Consider the following 24,752-nt stretch of genomic DNA (forward strand, 5'->3'; position numbering starts at 1 on the left):
ATAAACTATGTTGACAATTAATATTCTTTTTCCTTTTTAAGTTAGAATTCTTGTAAGTGGATATATTCATGCCATATAAAAATAAATATTTTATAATAAATTAGGTGTTGATTAAAAATATTTTGGTCTTTATCTTAAATTTTATCTTTTAAATTAATTTAATTAATTTTTTAAATAATTTACTTTATTTTTATAAATTAATTTTCAAGACAAAATTCAAAATCAAGAGAAATATTTTTTCAATCATTATTCAATTTAATAGAAAATAGTGTAATTTGTATACTAAAATTTTTATTTATTAATTATAAATGACAAAAAGTACATATTGGAAAAAAGAAGAAGACACCTTTGAACCCCATAAATATAAATATTAGCGAATAATGATAAATAATGATTATTCACTTTATTATATGGGAAATTTGACCATGCCATGCAAAACGATGTGGTATAAGAGGATAAGGAGCTTAGGTGTCAATTGAGTAAGCCACCATGTTAAAGAAATAGAGAAATTTGGCTAATTTAGAATAAATTAAATTAAGTTATCTAAGGGAAAATGTTAGGAAAGAACTAAACACAAAATGATGGACACTCCATAAGAAAATCCAAAAAATCTCATAATTTTTCTTCACCGTTGCACCGGGCCACCAAACTCTAATAGATAAGATAGCAAAAATAATTTGTGTCATGGTAACATAATATGGCCCATTATATAGAAAGCGATTGGAGAATTTGCTAAAAAATAATGGTTTGTTAGGTGGATAATTAGGAGGGTTATTAATTCAAAATATGGAAAATGTGCCTTAAAACTAGCATTATAATTAGAGTTAGTTGGATAATTATGAGATAATTATCTTAATTAAAATCGTTTTAAATTTTGAATTAGTTGATTTTGAGGTGATGATCAAATGATTTTGTAAAGATTTAAAATTAAATAGGAAAATTAAGGGAAAAAGTAGGTTTTGATTCACTAATTTAAAAAACATATAGAAAAAAGAACCTCAATTTTTATAAAATAATTATTTCCTAAAATACCATTTTATTTAAAAATATTAAATAAAATTATTAAAAATAATAATTTATAATTTTATTTTGATAAAATTATCTTAGAAATAAATATATTATAAATTTTTGTTATATAATATGAGATACAAATCATTTTGAAAAATTTCTCTAGATCCTTGAGTGATAAATAATTTCTTTTTAATTCCTTAATTAATAATGATTTTATATCATGTATTATGTAAATCCATTCTTCTTATTTTTTTTTTAAATAAAATTGAATACAAATTTTGTTAGTTGATATAACAATAAAATAAGAAATTTAAAAAATTAAAAATGCAATTAAAACTAAAATACTTAAAAATTTAATACAATTAAAACCAAAAAAATTAAAAATTAAATACAAATAAAACTAAAAAACTTACAAAAAATATTTTTTAAAAAATATTGACTCATTGTATTTCCAACTCTCTTTCTTGAATTTATATTTTTTTTATTGGTGTGATTTAACTAATTCAAAGTTATTATTTTATTTTTATATTTTTAACTTTAAAGTTTTTTTTTTAGTTTTAATTTTAAAATTTCTTAATATATTAATATCAAATCTTTTCTCATGATAAAAAAAAAAAAAAAAAAAGAATTGTCAATTGGCATTACTAATATACAAGTAAAAAGTCATTTTATGAAATAATTATCTACATGTGAAAATTTATATGTATTTTAAATAATTTTTAAATTGGTGAAAATAAAACTGATATATAAAAGTTAAGGTTGGTTTTTCTACATTTTTTTCAAATTAGTAATTCAAAACTGGCTTTTCTCAAAAAATAAAGATATTTCTAATTGATTTTTAAATAGACCAAAATCATGATTTTTTACGCTTAGGGCCTCAATATTCGGTCTAGTTGTTGCCAATTTAGGGTTGACTTGTATTTTATTCCATATAAATCTAGGATAGTGAATTTTACAAGGTTGAAGAAGACTACAATGGCGGAGTTACCTCTTCACATCATCGAGAACATACTCTTGAGATTACCAGTCAAGTCTCTGATCCGTTCCAGGTGCGTCTGCAAAGCTTGGCGCACATTAATTTCCCATCCCCATTTCGTTAAAAGTCACCTCCGACTACCACAAACCCAAGCTAGAACTCAGTTTTGTACCCTAAACTATGGCGAACCTGGGGACAATTACTATCTGGTAGTTGGAGCCTCTACCAAAGACTGCGAAGCATTTAGCGATGATAACGGTGGGGCATTAGCTTTTGATTATTTATTTGATATTGGAGGATTTAAATACGAAGTCGTTCTTCTGGATTCCTGTGATGGGTTGTTGTGTTTAGTTGATTTGGCAAATAAAATTGTCTTATGGAACCCATCTACCAGACAATGCAATCAATTACCACCAAATCCTAACGTTCTGGATTTTCTTGGTTGCCATGGATTTGGGTATGACTCCTTTGCCGATGACTACAAGGTATTTCTTGTTTCTATGCTCAATCCTAACTTTGAGACTGTGGTGGATGTTTTCTCGCTGAAATCCAATAAATGGAAAAGAATTCAGGAAAAACATCATACTAGGGCTGCGCGCATGTGTGCAACTGTTTTACATGGGGCACTCCATTGGGTAGCTTATGATCCTATTCTGGGCTTTGATACAATCATGGCTTTTGATTTTGAAAAGGAGCGGTTCCGGGAGATGGCAATTCCGAGAGAAGAAGAAGAACTATATGTAAAGTTGAGGGTTGTAGGAGGATGCCTTTGTGTACATGGTTCTAAAGATCCAAGCAAGATGTGGGTTATGAAAGAGTATGGTGTTGACACATCTTGGAGTAAGATGGCTTCCCCATATAACAGTCTTAGGAATAACTTGAATGAAGAATTCAGGTGTGAGTTGTTACACACTCTGAATAATGAACATATGTTGCTGGTCAACAAGGAAAAACTAATGTTGTGTGATCAGAAAGAAAACACATACAAGAACATTATGCCTTACGGAAGGTGGTTCCGACATGATGCCAACTTATACGTGGAGACTCTTGTTTCACCTCATCCATCACTTTAAAGTGATAATGGAGGACAAAAAACCGAATGATAAATAAGGTGGGTAGTGTTATTATTTTATTATAATATTAATTAGTTTCTTCTATGATGAATAGATTAAGAGTTGGTTTGATAGTAATTTTAAAAAACGCATCTAATTTAACTTTTATTTTCAAGTATTAAAAAAAATTATAAACGCTTCTTTAAATCACTATCAAATGCACTTTAAAATATATATAATGGTAATAGATCAATAATTCAACCACTTGCTTGGGTTTTGATGTCTTGATTAGTATTCTTGTTTTCTATGTTAATTAATAGTTTCGATATATGTGGTTAATATCTTGACTAGTATGCTTGGTTTCTTTATTAATAGATCAAAGGATTTGTTTTATGATACTAATAGCTACAAATGTTGTAGTATAAGGCCCTTGGTCACCTTTATCATCTCTCATCTTTAAAATTTTGGCTTTCAACTTTCCTTACCTTATCAACTAGTGTAAGTTCGCATAAACAACAAATGAATTTTTCTTTTTTGAGGTACATTATTTCCTTGAAGATAATCAAGATATAAGAAATTAAGAATGGATGATTATTGATTCATTCTATCTACATGAGCAATGAAAGGTAAGTTGAAACTATGTCGACAATCTTTGAGGATTATTTCGAGTATTGACATCTTATTAAGAATGGGGAAACTTGTTAATCTGTTTCTTTTGTGTAGATTTGATTGTTGACAATTTGATCGATAAAGATGAACATAAAGAAACCAAACATCTCTGTTTTTTAAATTTATTTACAAGTATGTACATAATAGATTTTAAAGTTTAGAGATAGCTTTTGATTGTCTATACGGTGATGTAAGTTCTTAAGTAATATTTGATTTGGATAAGACATTATCTAATATGAATTCATGTAAGAAAATTAGAAAATTAGAACTCGTTTGACAATGATTTTGACAATAATTTTAGGAATCGTTTATAATATTTTTAATATTTAAAAATTTTTATCATTCAAGTATTAAAAAAAATTAATATATTAATTTATTCTTTGTTTTTTTTTTTCTTTGCAGACAAACAAATAAGCATATGGAGAGGGCCTAGCAACAAAAGAGGGCGCAACGCTGGTAGACCGGGCGTACAAGTGAGACAAGAATAAACTTTCTCAGACTGCAATATCATTTAATAACTTCACTTGGAACAAATTCAAACTTTTGTCGATGGTAACTGCTAGTTTATAAAATGACTTTATTAATAATTTTCCCCTTAGAAGGCACATGATGCTTCATTTTGTGGGCCTTTACGTGGGACATGGATTTTAGTGAGCTTTTTATCCTTCATTAGGATGGTCCATTTCTAGCCATCAACATTGACCTTATGAGAAGGGGAGGCCCGGAGGGTGCTGAGAGAAATATTTGTTATTTAACACGACTCCCGTACAATAAGAGTTCACAGTGAATCTATAAAGTGTTTTTAAAGTGTATTTGTTAGTATTTCTAAAAAAATATTTTTTTAAATTTTTTTAACACTTAAATAATAAAAGCTTTTAAGTATCGAAAGTGTCAGAAGCGTTTTCTTAAATCACTGCTAAAAGGGTTCTATATCTTTCTAACAATTGAAAATTTTTATTTTTCAAATATTAGAAAAATTATAAACACTTCTCAAAACACTCTTAAATATATTTTAAGAGTCCGTTTGATAGTGATTTTAGAAAGCGCTTTAATATTTTTAATACTTAAATTTTTTTCATTAAAGTATTAAAAATACTATAAACGTTTTCTAAAATTACTCCCAAAACGTATGCTAAGAGTGAGTTTGATAGTGTTTCTCTTGTTAGTGTTTTATCTTAAATTGTTTTTAAGAGAATTATCTTTCAAGTGTTTTTTCATAAAACACTACAAGTGATTTTACAATACTATAATTGATTTTTTAGATTTTTAACAGTGTTTTTTAAAATTTTTCAAAAATACTTTTTACACTAAAAGAGTTTTAAAATGACTGTCAAATGGAGTCTAAAGTTAATTTTTTTAGTTAATTTTTTTAGAAGGCAAGAGACAAAATTCATTTCTCAAAAGTATGGAATAGTTTCCTCATAGTAAATGTTTTCATTTGATCATTTTTATTGTTTCCAAGTTTTATCAACGGCCTTCAACTTTGCTAAATTCATCTATATTTCTCTCCCACACATTTTTTTTCTTAAAAAAGAAAAAATATTTTGTTCATAAATCACATAAAAAAATATATTATTTAAAAATTTATCAAATTTTTTGATAATTTTTATTTTATATTTTAGTATCCATTCTTATCTCAATCATTATATTAATTTGAGGCTTAATTATTTTAAAATATAGAAATTTTATTTTGAGTTAATACATATTTTTGACTTTTAATTTCATTTTTAGAGTTTAGTTGAATAATACAAGATCTAAATGTAATGTATTATATATATTTTTATATTTTTTATATAACAATCAAATATAAAAAAAATTATTTTTTTAAATTTTTTTTTCCTTTCTTAAATATTTTTTCTCCGGACTAAACATAACCTAAAATTTTAGCCTTCAACTTTCCTTAACCCGTCAACTAGTGTAAGTTCACAGAAACAATTTTCCTATAAAAAGACAAATTCATATATATACTCTCTCCTTAAAAATTAAAATAAAATATAAAATTATATTATATTATATAAAAAATAAAAAATAAAATTAGTCGAAACTTTTCTTTTAAATTTTTAATTCTTTTGATATATTCTTTCAAATCATATATACATAAAATTAGTTTTTTGAATGACAAACATACTTTTAATTATTTTTAAGTTTATAGATGACTTATTAGGGTGCATATTCACACATTTAACAAGAAATAATATTTATTTCTAATTGATTTTAAATAAAATATCACTAACCATTAATATTATTTTAAAATTATCAAGATTAATTAGTTTTATGGAAAAATCAATTATGCTTTTATTTTGTAATATATAACAAAATGTTAAATTTTTAATCAAAATAAAATTTATAATCTATTATAATATTAGAATCCATATTTTAGTAAACCTACTATTATTTTTAACTAAACTCCGAGAAACATTCTAAGCTCCATCTAGTTGTTGCCAATTTAGGGTTTAAGACTTGTATTTTATTCCATATAAATCTAGGGTTTAAGACTTATTTTATGGTGACTGTGTGGTTGTGGGTTTTCTAGAGGTTGAAGGAGACAATAATGGCTTGCTTACCTCTTGAAATCATCGAGAACAACTCTTGAGATTACCAGTCAAGTCTCTGCTCTATTGCAAGTGCGTTTGCAAAGCTTGGTACGCGATGATTTCTCATCCACAGTTTGCTAAAGCCCACCTCCAATTACCACAAACACAAGCGAAAACTCGATTATGTATCATCAACTTTGAAGAGGAAAAAGATGATGCTTCACTGGTGGTCCGAGTCTCCACTAAAGATTGGGAATCAATTGGTGATGGTAACGGCAATGGTGGGTTACTGGATTTTGATTATTCACTGAGCGATGTAAATCTCAAACACTCTGTCCATCTTTTGAATTCTTGTGATGGGTTGTTATGTCTAGTTGACAGTTTGGGTAAAATTGTCTTGTGGAACCCATCTACCAGGCAATACAATCCATTACCACCAAATGCTAATGGTCCAAAATGTAGTTGGTATGGATTTGGGTATTGTTGGTACGTCATTTGTTTTATCTGGGGGTTATTTTTTGGCTCTGTGTCAGTCAGGGGCATCACAAAGTGGCCTCGATTTGAACTCGGGACCTTAACCCAGACAGTTGCCCTCCTGGTACCATATGGGCTACTAGCTCAGATGGTACCAGGAGGGCAACATCCTAAGCATTAACGCCTACAGGATCCAAGTTCGAATCCTGGAGGCCACTCTGTGATGCCCCTGACTGGCACAGAGCCAAAAAATAACCCGGGGAATGACGTCCCAACAGGTATGACTCCTCTACCGATGACTACAAGATAGTAGGGGTTTCTCGCTTAGGTTTTGAGACAGTGGTAGATGTTTTCTCATTGAAATCCCACAAGTGGAGAAGAATTGAGAAAAAACTTCATACTGAATTTAAATGCTCGTGGAGGAACACTGTTTTACATGGGGCTGTGCATTGGATAGCTTATGATCTAGATGTCCCTGATCCAACAGTAGTGGCTTTTGATTTTGAAAAAGAGGAGTTCCGGCAGATGACAATTCCAAGGGATGAATCTTCTCGTATGTTGACTGTGATAGGAGGATGCCTTTGTACACCTTCTGGTAGAGATTCAAGTAAGATGTGGGTAATGAAAGAGTATGGTGTTGAGGCATCTTGGACGAGGATGGATTCCCCATATTTGGATGAAAATTTCAAGTGCCAACCTCTGAATAATCAAGTTAAGTTGTGGGTCAATGAGGAGCCACTTGTAGTTCTGTTTGATGTGCTCGATAAGCGATGCATGAAAAATGCTGCCAACTTGTATGTGGAAAGTCTAGTTCCACCTTATGCGTCACAGAATGAATGATAAGGTAAGTTGTGTTACTATTTCTATGATAATTTCCAGTGTCTTCTATTATTAGTAGATCAAACATGTATAGTGGCAATGGCAAAAAATTGGTAGTTCAATTGCATGTATGCTTGTGTTTTATGTTAGTTAGTATATACATACCATTTTTACTTGGCTTTTGATTCCAAGGATGGGATTCAAGTAAGTAATTGGCTTAAATCCAATGCACGAAATAGTTTGATCCATGGAGAGTTACTGTTCTATATCTGGTACTAAAACTTTTGATTTTATAGTGAATGTGTGGTTATGGGTTTTATGAGGCTGAAGAAGACTACAATGACATACTTACCTCTTCACATCATCGACAACATACTCTTGAGATTACCAGTCAAGTCTCTGCTCTGGCTCAGGTGCGTCTGCAAAGCTAGGTGCACGTTAATTTCTCATCCACAATTCGCTAAAACCCACCTCCAACTGCCACAAACACAAGCCAAAACTCGATTATGTATCATAAATTTTGAAGAAGAAAAAGATAATCCTTTTATGGTAGTCCGGCTATCCATTAAAGATTGGGAATCAATTGGTGATGGTAATGGTGGCTTATTGGGTTTTGATTATTCACTCTGTGATGTAAATCTCCTATATCCTTTCCATCTTTTGAATTCTTGTGATGGGTTATTATGTCTAGTTGATACCTTGGGTAAAATTGTTTTGTGGAACCCATCTACTAGGCAATGCAATCCATTACCACCAAATCCTAATGCTCCAAAATATTGGGTATGGACCCAATCCTAATACTACAAAATATATTTGGTATGGATTTGGGAATGACTCCTCTACCGATGACTACAAGATAGTAGGGGTTTCTAGCTTAGGTTATGAGACTATGGTAGATGTTTGCTCATTGAAATTCTATAAGTGGAGAAGAATTCAGGAAAAGCATCATACTAAACTCATATGTTCGTGGAGGGACACTATTTTACATGGGGGCAGTGCATTGGATAGCTTATGATCCAAATGAAGACCATTATTTAACAATAGTGGCTTTTGATTTTGAAAAAGAGGAGTTGCAGCGGATGGCATTTCCAAGGGATGAATCTAATTATGGTGTTGACTGTTGTAGGAGGATGTCTTTGTGTGCTTTGTGGTAAAGATCCAAGTAAGATGTGGGTGATGAAAGAATGTTGAGACATCTTGGACTATGATGGATTCCCCATATCGGACTAGGAATCATTTGAATGAAAAATTCAAGTTCCAGCCTCTGAATCTGTCGTGAGTTAATTTCAATATCCTGTATCATGGATGGTTCAAACATGATGCCGGCCAACTTATTTGTGGAAACTCTGGTTTCACATTTTTCTTCACAGAATGAATGATAAGGTGAGTCGTGTTACTATTTCTATCATAATTTCAAGTGTCTTTCATTATGGTAAAGGTTGGTCGCATCTATCAACTCTCTTTGTGTTCAAATGTTGCAAGCGCTTAGGTGAATGCATTATAAGGTTAGGATATGCATATTTCCTAACAGCAATTATTTTTTGGAGAGTTAATAACGTTTGAAGTCCGAAGTCACAATTCGAACTTGAAGGGTGTCAAGATTGTTGGTAGATCGGTTGGCCGCATCCATTAACTCCCTTTACGTTTGAATGTCGTGAGTATTTGAGTAAATAATTACTATATCTCTTATCTTCTATGATTAAGAGACTAAAGCTGGAATGATAAATTGATTAGCATTAATTACAAATTCAATTATAACTTAGAAATTATTTTTTAATAATCTTAAAATTAATTTAAATTATTTTATTAGTAAAAAATAATTCATTCATTATCTTTAGAAATGTTATCTCTTTTTATCTAAAGGACTTCACTTAAGACTTGTAAATTTAATTTTTCAAATTATTATTAATGATAAATAAAATAAATTTTCAAAATTCTTATTAAAAACATGTCATTTGATGGAGAATGATTAAGAGATACGATAATAATCATTATTAATTATTCTAATAATTCAAATATTAAATTATTAATATTTAAAAAATTGATATTTAGAACTATCATAATAACTTTGAATTTTAAGATATTGATAAACAAAAGACTAAATGTAAGATAAGTATAAACAATAAATTTACATGTGAGCCTTTATCAAACATAATGAAAAAAATCTATTACTCTTAAAAAATATTTTTCAAACATTAAGTGATATTTTTCGGATTTGTCAAGATTGTTGTTAAATTTTTGTCCATCGATATTCTGATCTTTCCCCCTATTCCCGCATATTTCTTTTTTCTGTTCTTAAATTGAATGGTGGAGATCCAACCTCCAAATCTAATGGCTAATAGTGAATATTCTATCCCATACCTCTTCAATATTGTAGAATTTTCCAAATCTTCAATATTTTTCTCTTCAAAACTCTTCAATTGTTTTGTTTCCAAACTCTTTCTAAAATAAAGACAATAAAAAATAACAAAATTAATTTAAATTATAATTTAGAGAAAAATGGATTTTCTTTGGTCAAAGCTTTTCCATGATGGATTCTTTAACATGGAAAATTACGTTTTAATATGATTTTTATCACTTTACCACTTTTTATCCTTGGCTAAGGTGGTGTTTGGTAAAGCTTAATAATTAACTTGTAAACCCTTATTCGTATTAAGTAACGAGCTTATGATTTATGAAGAAAGAAAGAAAGAGAAGAGGTATAGAGAATTCAAACAATGTATATTTAGGATTTAAAAAACTTATTTATTTTAATTTTTAATTTTTGATTTTTAAGTTTTATTTAACTAATATACATAATGTATGGAATAATTTAAATTAAATTATTAAATTATTGGATATATTATTTATAAATAATAATATTATAATTTATTATTTACAAATAATAAATTTTACAAAAATATAAATTATATGACAATTAATTTCCATTTTCCTTTTCAAGTTAGGATTCCTATAAGTAGATATAATCATATATTAATTAAAAAAATATTTTAGTCTTTATTTTGAATTTTATATTTTAAATTAATTTAATTAATTATTTTTTACATAAAAATAATTTATGTTATATATTTCGATAAATAATAAATTTATTTAATACCTTTGCTAATTACATTACTTTTTAACATTTTTAAAAATAATATTTTTAATTGGATTGCAACTATTTTTCCTCAATTTAAACGTTTGAAGATAAATAAATTTTAAATTTTCTTATCGGTGACCATATTCATTTTTCCTAAATTACATTGGATTATAGGTAATATGATAGATAAAATGTTTAAAATTTTGAAAAAAATAATTAAAAACATTTTTTATTTTTTATTTTTTTTAAAAAATGAAACTTAAATTATTTTTTTAAAAATAAATAATATTTAATTTTAACTTTGAATCAATTTTATCTGATAAATTTTAAATTAAAAAATAGTTATTTTATTTGCAAATTTAACCGTTTCAATCATACTTCGAAAACTATTTTTTAGTAAAAAGAATAAAAAAAATATAGAGAAAAATAAGTTATATTTTACAATTAATCGATATCAATTAATTTTCAAGACAATTTAAAATTAAGAGAAATAATTTTTAATCATTATTTAATGAAATATAAAATAGTAGTTATTTGTAGACTACAAATTTTATTTATTAATCATAAATGATAAAAAATAATATAAGTTTGAAAAAAAAATGACATCTTTGAAGACCATGAATATAATAATAATCACTATTTTTCACTTAAATTTGACCATGTAAAATGACGTGGCATAAGAGGATTAATTTGACCATGTTGTAAAATTTGACCATTATATGTTAATAAAAGAGAGATATTTGGCTGATTTTTAGCAAAAATAATTTGTCAAAATGTGAGAAAGGAAAGACTCATTTGGTTATGTTTTCTTAAACTCATTTTTAAAAATTATTTTTTAACTTTTAGCTTAAAAACGGTTTTTAAAAACAATTTTCAGAAATATAGTCAAACACTCCTATGTCCTATGTTTTTATTTTGTTTTTAAAAACGGGTGAAAACAACTTCATTTATTCTTTAAAAAATATTCTCTATTTTATTTTATTTTTAAAAATTCTTTTCAAATAATGATAAGTAAATAATGTTAAAATTCTATTTTTAAAAATAGAAAACTATTTTTAAATCTTACTAGGTCAAAGTATTTTTCAAAATTGAAATTATATTTGTTATAATATTTGGAGGAAAGTAATTATTTTCTTCTTCTAATCTTTAAAAAGGAATATATTTTTGGACTAAAAAAGGGCAAAAAGATTGAATAAAGAAAGAAAAAGACAGTGTTAAAGACTCCAATGAATGTTAAAGGTGATTGTAGGTTATAGGAAGATCAAAGAAGACAACAATGGCGGAGTTACCTCTTCACATCATTGAGAACATACTCTTGAGATTACCAGTCAAGTCTCTGATCCGTTTCAGGTGCGTTTGCAAAGCTTGGCGCACATTAATTTCCCATCCCCATTTCGTTAGAAGTCACTTCCGACTACCACAAACCCAAGCTAGAACTCGGTTATGCATCATAGACTATAGCGAACGTGGCGACAATCATTCTATGGTAGTTCGAGCCTCTACCAAAGACTGTGAAGCATTTAGCGATAATGACGGTGGGTCATTGGCTTTTGATTATTTATTTGATATTGGAAAATTTAAACACGAAGTCGTTCTTCTGGATTCCTGTGATGGGTTATTGTGTATAGCTGATTTGGCGAATAAGATTGTCTTATGGAACCCATCTACCAGACAATTCAATCAATTACCACCAAATCCTAACGTTGTGGATTTTGTTGGTTGCCATGGATTTGGGTATGACTCCTCTGCCGATGACTACAAGATATTTGTTGTTTCCATGCTCGATCCTAACATTGAGACTGGTGGATGTTTTCTCGCTGAAATCCAATAAATGGAAAAGAATTCAGGAAAAACATCACACTAGGGTTGCGTACATATGTGCAACTGTTTTACGTGAGGCACTCCATTGGGTAGCTTATGATCCTTTCATGACTTTGATACAATCATGGCTTTTGATTTTGAAAAGGAGCAGTTTCGGGAGCTAGCAATTCCGAGAGAAGAAGAAGATCTATATGTTAAGTTGAGGGTTGTAGGAGGATGCATTTGCGTACAGGGTTTTGAAGATCCAAGATGGATGTGGGTTATGAAAGAGTATGATGTTGACACATCTTGGACTTGGAGTAAGATGGCTTCCCCATATAACAGTCGTAGGAATAACTTGAATGAGGAATTTAAGCGTTTCTTGTTACACACACTGAATAATGAACATTTGTTGTTGGACAACAAGGAAAAACTAGTGTTGTTCGATCTAAACGAAAACACATATAAGAACATTATGCCTTACGGAGGGTGGTTCCAAGATGATGCTAACTTATACGTGGAGACTCTAGTTTCACCTCATCCATCCATCACTTTAAAGTGATACCATTCTATGATTAGTATGCTTATTTTCTAAGTTATAAATGATTGATGACATAATTTAATTTTAGATCTTTAGCCTTTGGCAAAATTAGAACCCGTTTGGTGATTTTATGAAATGTTTCCAATATTTTTAAAAAGACTGGTATATTAATTCATTCTTTTTTTTAGAGAAAAATAAAAAGGGGGTTGGTGTGGGGGGAAGCTAATAAATTAATAGTATCTACCAAATTAGGAAATGAAATAATGATAATGATATATAAAAAGATTGAGGCATAAATCAGGAGAAACAACACAAAAATATATCTGCAAAAAGAAAGAAATTGAAATATGTGTGCTCATTTTATAAAAGAAAAATTAAATTACAATTGGAAATCAAATTTTGATTTTATCAAATTACAATTGATAATTAGAAAAATACAGAATAGGAGAATGAGTAAATAAACTATTGTGGCTTTACAATACATCTCTCCTTCCCAACTTCCTACATTCATATACATTTGGGGTAAATCCCCATCACATCCACCTCCACAACATCCAAAACTTGATTTCCAGCTGCTGCCTCACAAGTCTCTCAAGAGCGTTGGTAGAGAGTGGCTTCTCAAAACTCAAACCTATTAACTAGATGATCCACCATAATACTACTGTTGGTGGGGCTTCCCCCTCCCCACACACACAGGGCGAAAGAGAGAGAGAGAGGTGAAGGCTTCAATACTTGCAAAAGATTTACTAGGTTGGAGGCAAACAGCAGCTTCAACCCCTGCTTAAGAATGGGAATCATAACATTCCTCGTACCAGACAAAATCAAATTAAGGGCTGTTTTGATTATAGAAGCCAGCTGTTTTGTTTAAAACATCACACTGTATTTTCACAGATAACTAAGAAAGAATAAGAGGGAAAACAAGAGGAGATGAACAAGAAAAAAAAAAAAAGGTAAGAAACAAGCGAAGATCTGGTTAATCATGCCTTCAAAGCAAAACTTAGAGCTGTAAAGTCTCATTGATAACTTTCAAATGTTTACTATTGCAGCAGCATGGATAACTCGTTACAGGAACTTGAAAATATTCCTTCTTTTAATATAAAAATTTCAAAAGTCAAGCCCTCTCAAATATAGAACTCAAGGTAATTGCCCAAGGACCTAAAAAACAACAGAAGCCCTCTCGGACTTCCAATCAGCATGTTTTTTCTCTAGACAAATTAAGAGCCAATCCATCAATTTATCTTCATCAGAATGTCCAGACATACCTGGCTGTGTCCCTGTTCCCAGATTTTAGGGAGTTTTCACATTCAACATGTCACATATGCAGAACTCGAGTCAGTTTAGAAATCATAGGTTGATTGGCATATTAATTAGGCAGGCTACTTCACATAGCAGAACCATAAGTACTCAAAAAGAAAAAAAAATGCATATGACAACCATGTCAGAAACATCCATATTTTCTGCCCAAAGATGTAAACATTAAATCCATTTAAATTATTTCCTATCAGATTTTATGGTACAGTGATTTTACAATAGTCAATCCTTTGTCAAGGTTGGGCTCAAATACCTCTGTTGAAGCACTTCCACATGCCTGCGGGACCCAAAAGCATCTCAGTGAATTTCTCTCATCCTGGCATTTAACACCAAAAAATATGTTAATATAGCAGTGAAACAAATAATGAAATAATGGGGTTCAAATCTGCTGCAGATGCAAATGACTTTTGTAACCAGTAAATCTACATGTCTGTCACCAAAGTCGTTAGCCCATTTGGGTTACAGGGATATCCTTCATAGAATGAGGTTCATTTCTTTCCCATTCCTCTACAGATAGATTTCTTTGGCGAAAAATGTCACATAAAAGTGAAACTGTATCTGAAATTTCCAACCAAAATCAAAATAAAAAAGGTTCAGTTTGAAATTTTGAATCTTATCCTAGGAAAACTAACTGCTTTTCCCACACACACTCGAAAACATTTAATTGCTTCTGACCACATAATGTGAAATACAATAATTTATAGGAATCCTCTCAAAGAAGTCCTCCAAATTAGATTCTAGATTGTCTCACAACGACGTTATGAATTTTTGGAAATACCTCTTACTCTTCTTCCACATCTTTGCAGCAGCTAACCTCTTTTAGCAGACAATAGCCAACACAATCAAATCTGTTGCATTCCTCAGCATGTATCAATCGAAGAAGGAATCAAATGGTAAGTATGATGACTTCCAACTTGATATAAAGAATATCAGCCATTTAACTTGATTGAGTTAATTCCAAAGGATAGAAAACCAATCAGCACATATTCAGAGTCTTTAGCGAGGCACTGCATTAGAATTGATACTTGCTGACACATTGCAATATTTCTCAATATTAAAAACTGGATAAGGTTTGGCCACTAATTCTGATGACTAGAAGTCCCCAATGGGAAAACCTCACATATTCAGGGCTGATGATGTTAGCTGAATTCAGCAAGGGCCATGCATGGTTTCATCTGAATCATATTCAGAGAGCAGATTACGATCTGACTCACTTTCAGATTTACGCTCGTTATCGTTCAACTCATCATAATAAACATCTTTTGATGGATCCACTTCTAAACCATTAATTCCACTTCTTTTATACAACCCCCTGCTCCTATCAAGAAGTCCTTTCTCCATCATGTTTGCAAATCTTTCCCTGATTTCTACGATGGGGTGTTTCTGCAGAAGTTGCTGTTGGTCATAGGCTTCCCTAAGAACAACGGTCTGGGAGTCAGACTTTTTAGAAATATAGAAAATACCAGGATGGCGCTCAAACACCTTAGTGAACTTCTGGGGGCATGAAAGTGGTTTACGGAGGTTACTCACATTCTTGCGCTCGGTTCTCTTTTGTAAGGTGAGGTGAAGAAGTTCATGAAAGACTCCAACGATTCTCTTTTCAGATACATCAGTACGAGGATCCAAATGGGAGGCATCGGTGTAAGGAGAAGTATATGGGAGCATCTGCCACTCTTCTAACCACTTCATGCATTTCCTCTTCAATCCAAAACCCCTCGTGAATCTAATTGGAAAGGTTAAGCATCCATTTCTCACATCTTCTTCCTTTTGATTAAAAGCAGCATTCTTTTGCAATTGGGATACAGCAAGGCGATCATCCCAGGATATAAGTTTCAAGCCAACCCGATCATCAGGAAGGTGGACCATAGAGAATAACTCTGGATAACTTGGTACCAGAGAATGACAGTAATCATACGGCAAACCAAAGTCCCATTTCAGCTGGTCAATGGTTTGTAAAGGAAGCATCCTTTCACAGGTGAGCATGAGGAGTTTCCTAAGCCTATTGAGGAGATCCATCTCATTCTGCTGGAGAGCATTGAGTGCTTCATGGTGGAGATTCAGGGCTTCTGGAGTCAAGCGGAACCATGGAACACGAGTGCCTCCACTGTCAAGAACATGAAATTCATCAAAAATATTCGGGAATCTCCTGATAAAGGTGGCAAGCTTAATATCATGAGGGAGGCCAAGTTGCCCTCGATGGCGAGAGAGGCGGTATATGGGAAAGCCATCATGGGGATCAGATGAGATGATGGAAACAAGTGTGCAGGTTGCTCTGAGATTTCTCTCACCAGCCACAACAGCATCCAATGCTCTATCTTTCACCCATTTCAACTTCACATTCACAAGACTAAATTTCTGCTGGTAAATGAATCCTCTCTGATGTACATATAGGAAACCAGAAACTCCAGCTCTGCCCAACAATAACCACCAGACCATCTTCCTCTGATAAAGATGAATCAACAATCAACATACTCTAGTTATATCATAATGTCTGCCAAGAATACGCAACATTTAATACATAGACTTCCCTTGATGAGTTAAATATTCATGTTAAGGCAAACCATTATTCTTTTTCTTAATGACTTCCCTTAATGGGCTAAGTTTGTGGCAAGCATGCAATTAGAAGAAAAGGACTTATCAAAAAAAAAAAAAATGCAATTAGAAGAAAAGGGAAAAAGAATAGATGCTAATATGTCAAGATGTTAGAATAAATCAAAGTTAGTTGGTAAATAATAGTCTTACTACAGCATTAATGTTTGTATATACCTACACATATGTATTATATAGAACCTTAGAACTAAACTTGGCATGGGCTTGTTTTAGAATTTGGTTTCTAAAGGAAGCAGCAACTCTAGGTTATTTGTCAACTTCAAAGCAGTGACATGCGAACTAGACAATGAGGCAGCCAATGCCAATATTCCCCTAGGCCTACAAGTTGAAGCCTAGCTAAGAGCCTTTCCATTCAGTGTTCACTACACCCATTGATCTTTAATTGCCAACTCCATAAGAGTTCCTAAAATAGCTTACCTTCCAAGGCAGTCGATGCTGGAAATGAATCAAACTTAATTTGTCTTTTATGCCTCAACAGGAACACTGCTCACATAGTGATAGTTGATTTAAGTGACATAGATGAATTCGTCATTGTTCTTGTTAGGTAAGCTTCTAATTCCTTGAAAAGATAAAGATTGGGGAGTGAATGAAGTTTCCTATGTTATCACATTATTATTTTATGTGCCTAGGAATCTGTTAGCCTGTGGTCAAAATCTAATCATCTACACTACTAGCAGAAATGATAGTTGGAATAGGGATCTTTCCCCACTTTTTATTTTTTCACGTTCCTTGCCAAATAATTCTTTTGACATTTGATGGGTAAGTGACAACCTTCTTTTAAGATTACATACCCTCTTTTCCTTGTGTTGCTTATATACATATATTCTGTATTGGCTAAGTTTCCCCGCAATCAAAGCAGTCCAGGACACAGCATCTCGTTCAGGTATTCCCCAAACACCTTATATGCATACTCAGAGCTCCCACATTTTGCATTAACATTAACAAACGAATTCCAAAAATGGGAATCTGGGTTCATCCAACTACTCCCCGGCTTCGAATTGGGTCTATTGGGAGTCGACAGTTTAGTGGGTGTTTTCTGGAACCCATCCTGAAGCCGAACCGGCAAATTCTGGGCATCGCCGAAAGCCCAACGGCCTGTAGGGTTTGACTCAATAGCATCGAGAGCACAAGACAAAGATTTCAACCGAATAGAAAACTGAAGATTTCCGGAGATTGTTTGAGGTTTCTTGGAGAATTTATACGAAGGAGACAGTATCGGGCAGCTGGGCATGAAGAATATCCCTCGAAAACTAGGGGGTGGACTGCGCATACTCAAAGAAAAGCAATCGCATTCCAAAGTAAAAATTCAAGCACAGACAAAAAATTGAAGAAAACAAGAACCCTAAACTTTAGGGCAAAATCAAAATCAAAATCACAAAGGATCCATACAAGCCTAAATCATAAGAAATAACGTTGAATTGGAAAGAGATTTCAGAAATTGGAAGGGAGATCTTACGGATGGATGGTCGTGAGGATACGGTCCCAGCCAGAGAAACTGCAGAGATGCAGTGGCTTAGCTCCAAGGAAAGGCAATGGATGGTAAAATGGTAATTTTACACTATTCTATAATAGTGTTAACTATTTGTCAATGTTTTCAAAACCGTCATTAAATTGGAAAAAATTATTCACTAGTCAAACGGGCAATCGAACTGCAATCAAATTGCAATCTAACTACAGTCAAATTGATGACATAATAAATATATATCTTAAATTTTATCAGCATTATGTTTATTTGTTGAGCTTTTATTTTTTTATGTTAGTGACTTTGTGAAATAAAAATATTAAATCTTTGATTTGAAAATATATTATTTTAATTTTTAATTATTAATATTATTAATAAAGGAATAAAAATATTTATTAAAAAATAAATTATAAAGATATTTTTTAAATAATACTAAATAGGAGAGAGATTTCATTTTTAATATTAAATACTATATTTTATTAAAAATAACGATTTCTGTTCATTTCAAAAAAAAAAAAAATATGGTATAAATATTATTAATTTATTTAATAGAGAACAAAGGTCTATGGTGTGGACTAAATATAGGAATAGTTTGAATTAAAAAAAAGGGAAAAAAAATAATAAATTGCAAGATTCACGTGGAAGATTTGGAATCTAATGGGTCATCAACATACAGAGGCCGCAGCTCCGAGACAGTGGCTACTCTCTCGAGGTGCAGTGGGAGGCATGCATGGGAAAGGGAGTAGGGGTGGCAACAAGAAGGAGGCTTACATACAAAGTAAAATGGTGTCGTTATGATGTCAGATGTATTAAAACAACATCGTTTTGATGATAAAATAAATAAATAAAAAATAAAAAATTTGTGAATCATTTGGTTAAGGAAATCGACTAATTTAATCAATTCCAACTGTTTAAGAATGGTCCAACCCTTAGATGATTCAAATCAATGAATCGAATCGAAATAACGATCGATCGATCGACGATCAGACCAAGCGATTCATTCCAGTTTTTAAAACCATGCTATTTGTAATGATTTTTTTATATATTAATCTTGATGAAATTAAAGAAAAAAAAAACAAGTTTTAAATTAAATTTGTAAAGTGAATTAAATTAATTTTATTTTTTACTTCCTTTTACATTGAAGTTAATAAAATCAAACTTGGTCATTCTTCGTGTAATGTTGATAAAATTAAGAATTTATTTCATTTATCAAATTTGTAAAATTATGTAAATTAAATCAAAATTTGTTTCTCAATTTGATGTTAATAAAATCAAAATTTTAATTTAAAATTGAGTTGTATAATATTAGGCTCCAAATAAGAATTTTATTGTATAAATTAATGCAAATTAATTACTTATAAAATTTGAAATATTATTGTTTATTTAGATCTATTCTTTGAAATACGGTTGGTATCATATATATTATTATTATCCATTTTTGATATTGTATCCATCAATTAATTAATTGAATGTCAAATTTCCTTAGCTATTAATGGAGACCGAATTAGATTTCCATTAGAGGGATGTCACAGTGACTTCCTAATAACTAACTTGACCTGTAATTCCTTGTCCTTGGACTAAATTTTCCTTTTTGAAGTCACAAAGTTATTTTTTTTTAAGGGTTTAAACACTTTACCCATTACATTCAAAAGTCAATACTTTACCCCCAGAAAACTTATTATTGATTAACAAGTTGTTAAGCAAACAGTAGCATGAAAAATTACAAATAATCATGTGAACATCTATTTAAAGCTAAAAATCAAAATTGATAACTATTATATTTTGAAGCCATTTGAGAAATTTCACTTGAAAATTACAATTCAAAGTTGGTTTTATGCAAGTTCAAACTAATGCTTGAACCAGAGTATGAAAAAGAGCAATCCCTTTCGTAATTTTATGGAGAATTTGTAATTAGGGACAAAATGTTGGTTTTTAACAAGTTTATAGGAACAAAAATAAAAATTGGTAGCTACTATATTTTGAAGGTATTTGAAAAATTCCACTTGAAAGTTGCAATTTAAAGTTGGTTCCATCTAAGTTCAAACCATTGCTCAAACCGAAAAAGGAGACTCCTTACATAATTTTATGAAGAGTTTGTAATTTAGGGCAAAATGTTGGTTTTTAACAAGTTCGGAGGATCAAAGTGTTAGATTTTAAATATAAGGGAGCAAAGTATAAAACACAGGTAAAATATACTTAACCCAAACATAAATAAGGAAAGTAACACTCCAAAAAAACAAACAAAACAAAATTTTCAGTCTTGAGTCCCACCATGGAATGGAGTACATGAAAAATGTGTATCCATTGCTACTTTTATTTGAACTCTAAAGTGCCAAAACAAAAAGAAAAAAATATTCAAAAAAATAATTGGCTAAACCTAGTTTAACCAAAAATACAAAAATAAATAAAATATAATTAAAAATTACTAAAAAAATTTACATATTTTCAAAATGACCTAATGTGACGTAAAAATAATTTATTAACTTTAAATCTATTTTTCAATTTTCTTCACTTTTTTTTTTTTTTTATAACTTTTCTCTCTATTTTGCATTATATATATATATGAAAAAAAAAAAGCCAACTAATTGCTAATTAAAAAATCACTTAAAAGTTCAAGAGACTGTGATCCATACTATGAGTTTCAGTATGGGCTGCGGCAGCTTCTCCTGCACCACACTAGTTAACATGTATGATTGTAATGACATCAAAGGTAAATCTTTTTGCTCTGGACTAGCCAGGAATCAGCAATTATTCAAGTTTAACTACATATTGCAATGAAGCATAAGGTCTCTACCACAACCACAAATCCCAATATCTGCAAAACAAATAGCATTCAGGACTCTGGCCGCAGCTTTCTTGGAGCTCAAACTGGAGAAGTACTGAAATGAAAAAGTGGCAAATGTTAGACTAATATGATTTCAATCACAAACTCTAATCTGATATTAAGTAACTTCTTCCATCTTAGCCAACATGAGAGAAGATATGCTTCAAAACTAACTTTAACCTTCATTTAGGCAATCAACTGATAGTTTCTAAATTACGAAAACTACTAAATTATTTGAATACACAGTTATACCTGCAGGTTTTGTGATACCGTGGAGAGTATTCAAGCTCCGTATTTTGCTTTCTTCAGATTATATAAGCTACTACAAGTATCTCAAGCAACTATCGATTGGCAAGAGCTAAGAAAGAAAAGGGTTAACAGGTTCCTACGCTGTATTGGTTACTAGATAGATGCATTCCTTACTTGGATGTTACCACTCGAAATGATCAACGAATACCGAAGACATTATATGACCACCCCTTTCATTGTTTATGTTCATGGATGTTAGGAGATTCATGATTGAAGTGTCATATCTTTGGGTCCTTTGTTTGCTGCTACTTCAGAACCAGATTTTGAGCCCTGATTTGTCAATCTCTGATTTGTAAAATTTGATGGAACTTGAGGATTTCAACAATGCCTGTATTGAAAACCTCCATTCTTCCATTAGACAAAGAGGAGTAGAGAGACTTAACTAAAAATTTGTCACACTTTGGATTCAGCCAAACCATTTTATTCCTTACAAATTGTCTGTGCTTGCAATCTCCTAAAAAATTACCTCCACCCCATCTAGTTCCCAGTCTTGGATCTGTTTTACAGAACGGAAATTCCAACGACTCCCCTTCACTCCCTGCTCCCTCACTTCAACTACCTATACTTCTTTGGTGGTGGTTATGGAAGATGCCTTCAGAACTGCAATGGCTAGTGACCACCACCTCCATCCTACTCCATCTCCCACATGCCTGCAACTCTAACATTCCTAGAAGAAACTAGGTAAAGATAGGGAAAACATTTTCAAAGGTTGATCCCAATTCAAGACTGCGTCTTACAATCCGTGAAACATTACATTACAGTATCCACTTTCTCAACAAAATGATACATGTTAAAAAGTAAACATTTTGACACCCAGGATTAGGAAGCAAATTAAAAAAGAAAAAAAAAAAGTAAAGAACAAAAAAAATAAAATTTAGTTGATTATTCTAACTGTTTTTTCTCATCAAAATCTTTTAGAAAACGGCAAGAAATTAAATTATTTCTACAATAGAAAGAATAATTGAGCAAAATCATTGGGGCCCATCATTTCATTTTCAGACCGAAGATGATGGATAGACATTGAAATCATGTAGCACAGCACTGGATCCACAATATGTATGAAATAATTTTATAACTATCAATAGCGCACAGGGCTAAGGCCTACATAGAAGCAAGGCTAGTTAATGCAATCCACACCTCCTACTGGTTTAATGGTATGGATTAAGTTTTGACAGGCAATGGTTTTCAAAGAAGCAGTACTGCAGTGAATAAAATCTAATAGAAATGGAAATGGGAAACAACATAAAAACAATAGAGCATAAGAAACTCACCTTACTTATCCTCCTCTTCTTCCTCATTGGTTTCCCTCTCCTCCTGTTCATTGATTCCCCTTCTGTTAGGCAAAGACATTAGTGTCCCATCGGCCTCCACCTCCCTCCTTGTACCCTTCATTTCCTTCTTACTAATTTCCAGTGTGTTAGGCACAGTGATCACTGTCCCATTCTTGCCATAGGGTGAAACTAGAGTCTCTACGTATAAAGCCACATCCAACTGAAGAAACTTAGTCCATTTATAAGTTGTGATATTCTTCCATGTGTTTTCTTTAGGATCACAGAGCACCAACTTCTCTGCATGAACCACCAGTAGAGGACCATTCTCCAAAAATCGCAACACACGGGGGAAATGCCCATTTGAATCATCTCCAGTTCCATATGGAAAAGTGATTAACCTTTTCCAAGACTCCTTCTTACCGTATTCTTCCATCACCCACATCTCATCAGAATCTAAATCATAAGAACATAAACCAGCCACACAGAGGCATTCCCCTAGAACCCTCAAACCAAAGAAAACACTTTTACTTGGCAATTCCATCTCCTGAACTTTCTCCTCTCTGAAACTGAAAGCAACTATTACACAACGTTTCCCGGCACCATTCGGGCGCCGCGCTAGCCAATGGACACTCCCTTTGAAAAAAGTTGCTAACTCATATTCAATTACACTTGAATGGGTCGCCTGAACTCTTCTCCAATTATTGGTTTTCAGACTGAAAACATCGAATCCGGTTCTATGAGTAGCGCTTAAGCTGAAAACCCTAACAATCTTGTAGTCATCGGAGTAAGAATCATAGCCGAAACCATACAAGCAGCTACTGTAATTAACAAAACTAGGGAATGGCAAATGGTTGGACTGTCTGGTAGATGGGTTCCATAAGACGAGTTCATGAGGGGGCTGATGGATATGAAAGCCATAAAAGCCATCAACTAAACACAGCAACCCATGACAAGAATCCAGAATTGCTGTACTGCCTTTAGAGCTAGAGAGACCCAAGGGAAAATCAAGATCCACCGAAAAACCATCATTCGGTTGTGAGTCCACGGAGGGGGGAACGAGGATTTGAGTAATGGGATGTGTACGTTGTCGACAGAGGTGGGCTTTAGTGAATTGGGGTTGGGAGATTAAAGTGCACCAGGCTTTGCATACGCACCTGAACCGTAGCAGAGATTTCACTGGTAGTCTCAGCAGTATCTCCTCAATAATCTCCTCCGCTAGTCTCACCATCGCTCTCCCCTCTGCTAAACCCTAGCGGAGACCTGATTGAGATTGTGGGTTCAACAGACAAACGGAGCAGGTGCCGACGGTGGTCCACCAAGGTTCCAACGGCCACGTGTTAATACGTTTTATTAAACATAGTAAAACATTTTGAGATAATGAGAAACGCCTTCTTTTCTTTCCCCTTTTGTTTTTGTTTTTTAATTCAATTATTTAATAACAATAATAATTATAACAATTATTATTATAATAAAATAATAATATTATTATGGGATTTTTGAATCATACAACCGTATTAGGATATTTTTCCTTTTTATTTTCATAAATTTAATGATAACTTTTTAAAATTTGTTTCAAGGTTTGTTATTTGAACGTATTTTCTAAAACTTGTTTTAAAAATATTTTTTATTATTTAATTTAAAAATAGTTTTTAAAAACAAGTTTTAGAAAGTATGATGAAACATAACCATATTTTTATTTTGTTTTTAAAAATTGATGAAAACAACTCCTATTTGTTTTTTAAAAATTGTTTTGTATTTCACTTCATTTTTAAAAATTGTTTTTAGAGAATAATGACAAAACAATGTTGAAATTTTTTTTAAATAGTTTTTTATTTTTAAAAATAAAAAACTATTTTTAAATCATATCAAGAAACACACTTGTAATTTTCCATAATAGTTTTCAATGATAATTATAAATAAATTTCTATTTGTTAATTAAATATAAAAGGTAGTTTTCTAAACTTAATTTTCATGATAGGATGCAAAATTTTAAAGTATTCTCTATATTTC

General features: G+C 31.4%; 5 protein-coding genes across 19 annotated transcripts; 3 read left to right on the top strand and 2 right to left on the bottom strand.

Moving 5' to 3' along the window:
• Window positions 1-440: 440 nt before the first annotated feature.
• On the top strand, window positions 441-3,092 carry LOC132253847 (F-box/kelch-repeat protein At3g06240-like). The gene is made up of 2 exons (XM_059737105.1): window positions 441-445; window positions 1,953-3,092. The coding sequence occupies exons 1-2, from the start codon at window positions 441-443 to the stop codon at window positions 3,058-3,060; spliced, it is 1,113 nt and encodes a 370-aa protein (XP_059593088.1). The 3' UTR covers window positions 3,061-3,092.
• A 3,120-nt stretch (window positions 3,093-6,212) lies between these two features.
• LOC104879416 (F-box/kelch-repeat protein At3g06240) lies at window positions 6,213-8,225 on the top strand. Its single transcript, XM_059736642.1, has 3 exons — window positions 6,213-6,719; window positions 6,995-7,560; window positions 7,832-8,225. Exons 1-2 carry the CDS (start codon window positions 6,358-6,360, stop codon window positions 7,554-7,556), a joined length of 924 nt encoding a protein of 307 aa, XP_059592625.1. The 5' UTR covers window positions 6,213-6,357; the 3' UTR covers window positions 7,557-7,560; window positions 7,832-8,225.
• Window positions 8,226-11,890: 3,665 nt separating this feature from the next.
• On the top strand, window positions 11,891-12,445 carry LOC104879417 (F-box/kelch-repeat protein At3g23880). The gene has a single exon (XM_010652152.3). It carries the CDS (start codon window positions 11,891-11,893, stop codon window positions 12,443-12,445), a length of 555 nt encoding a protein of 184 aa, XP_010650454.1.
• An 846-nt stretch (window positions 12,446-13,291) lies between these two features.
• Window positions 13,292-18,440, bottom strand: LOC100263505 (protein WHAT'S THIS FACTOR 9, mitochondrial). Of its 15 annotated transcripts, none has more exons than XM_059737045.1 (5): window positions 18,333-18,422; window positions 15,052-16,757; window positions 14,704-14,824; window positions 14,520-14,582; window positions 13,292-13,732 (listed from the first exon to the last, which is right to left on the bottom strand). In XM_059737045.1, the coding sequence occupies exon 2, from the start codon at window positions 16,700-16,702 to the stop codon at window positions 15,416-15,418; it is 1,287 nt and encodes a 428-aa protein (XP_059593028.1). In that variant the 5' UTR covers window positions 16,703-16,757; window positions 18,333-18,422; the 3' UTR covers window positions 13,292-13,732; window positions 14,520-14,582; window positions 14,704-14,824; window positions 15,052-15,415. The 15 variants fall into 15 exon arrangements, with proteins under 15 accessions (XP_059593028.1, XP_059593025.1, XP_059593026.1 ...); XM_059737042.1 differs by having other exon boundaries at window positions 15,045-16,757; XM_059737043.1 differs by having other exon boundaries at window positions 13,292-14,229; window positions 15,045-16,757.
• A 2,597-nt stretch (window positions 18,441-21,037) lies between these two features.
• On the bottom strand, window positions 21,038-24,131 carry LOC100253229 (F-box protein CPR1). Its single transcript, XM_002267322.5, has 2 exons — window positions 22,743-24,131; window positions 21,038-21,217 (listed from the first exon to the last, which is right to left on the bottom strand). Exon 1 carries the CDS (start codon window positions 23,968-23,970, stop codon window positions 22,744-22,746), a length of 1,227 nt encoding a protein of 408 aa, XP_002267358.1. The 5' UTR covers window positions 23,971-24,131; the 3' UTR covers window positions 21,038-21,217; window position 22,743.
• Window positions 24,132-24,752: the final 621 nt, after the last annotated feature.

This window comes from Vitis vinifera, chromosome 5 (assembly GCF_030704535.1).
Source record: "Vitis vinifera cultivar Pinot Noir 40024 chromosome 5, ASM3070453v1".
NCBI lineage: Eukaryota > Viridiplantae > Streptophyta > Magnoliopsida > Vitales > Vitaceae > Vitis > Vitis vinifera.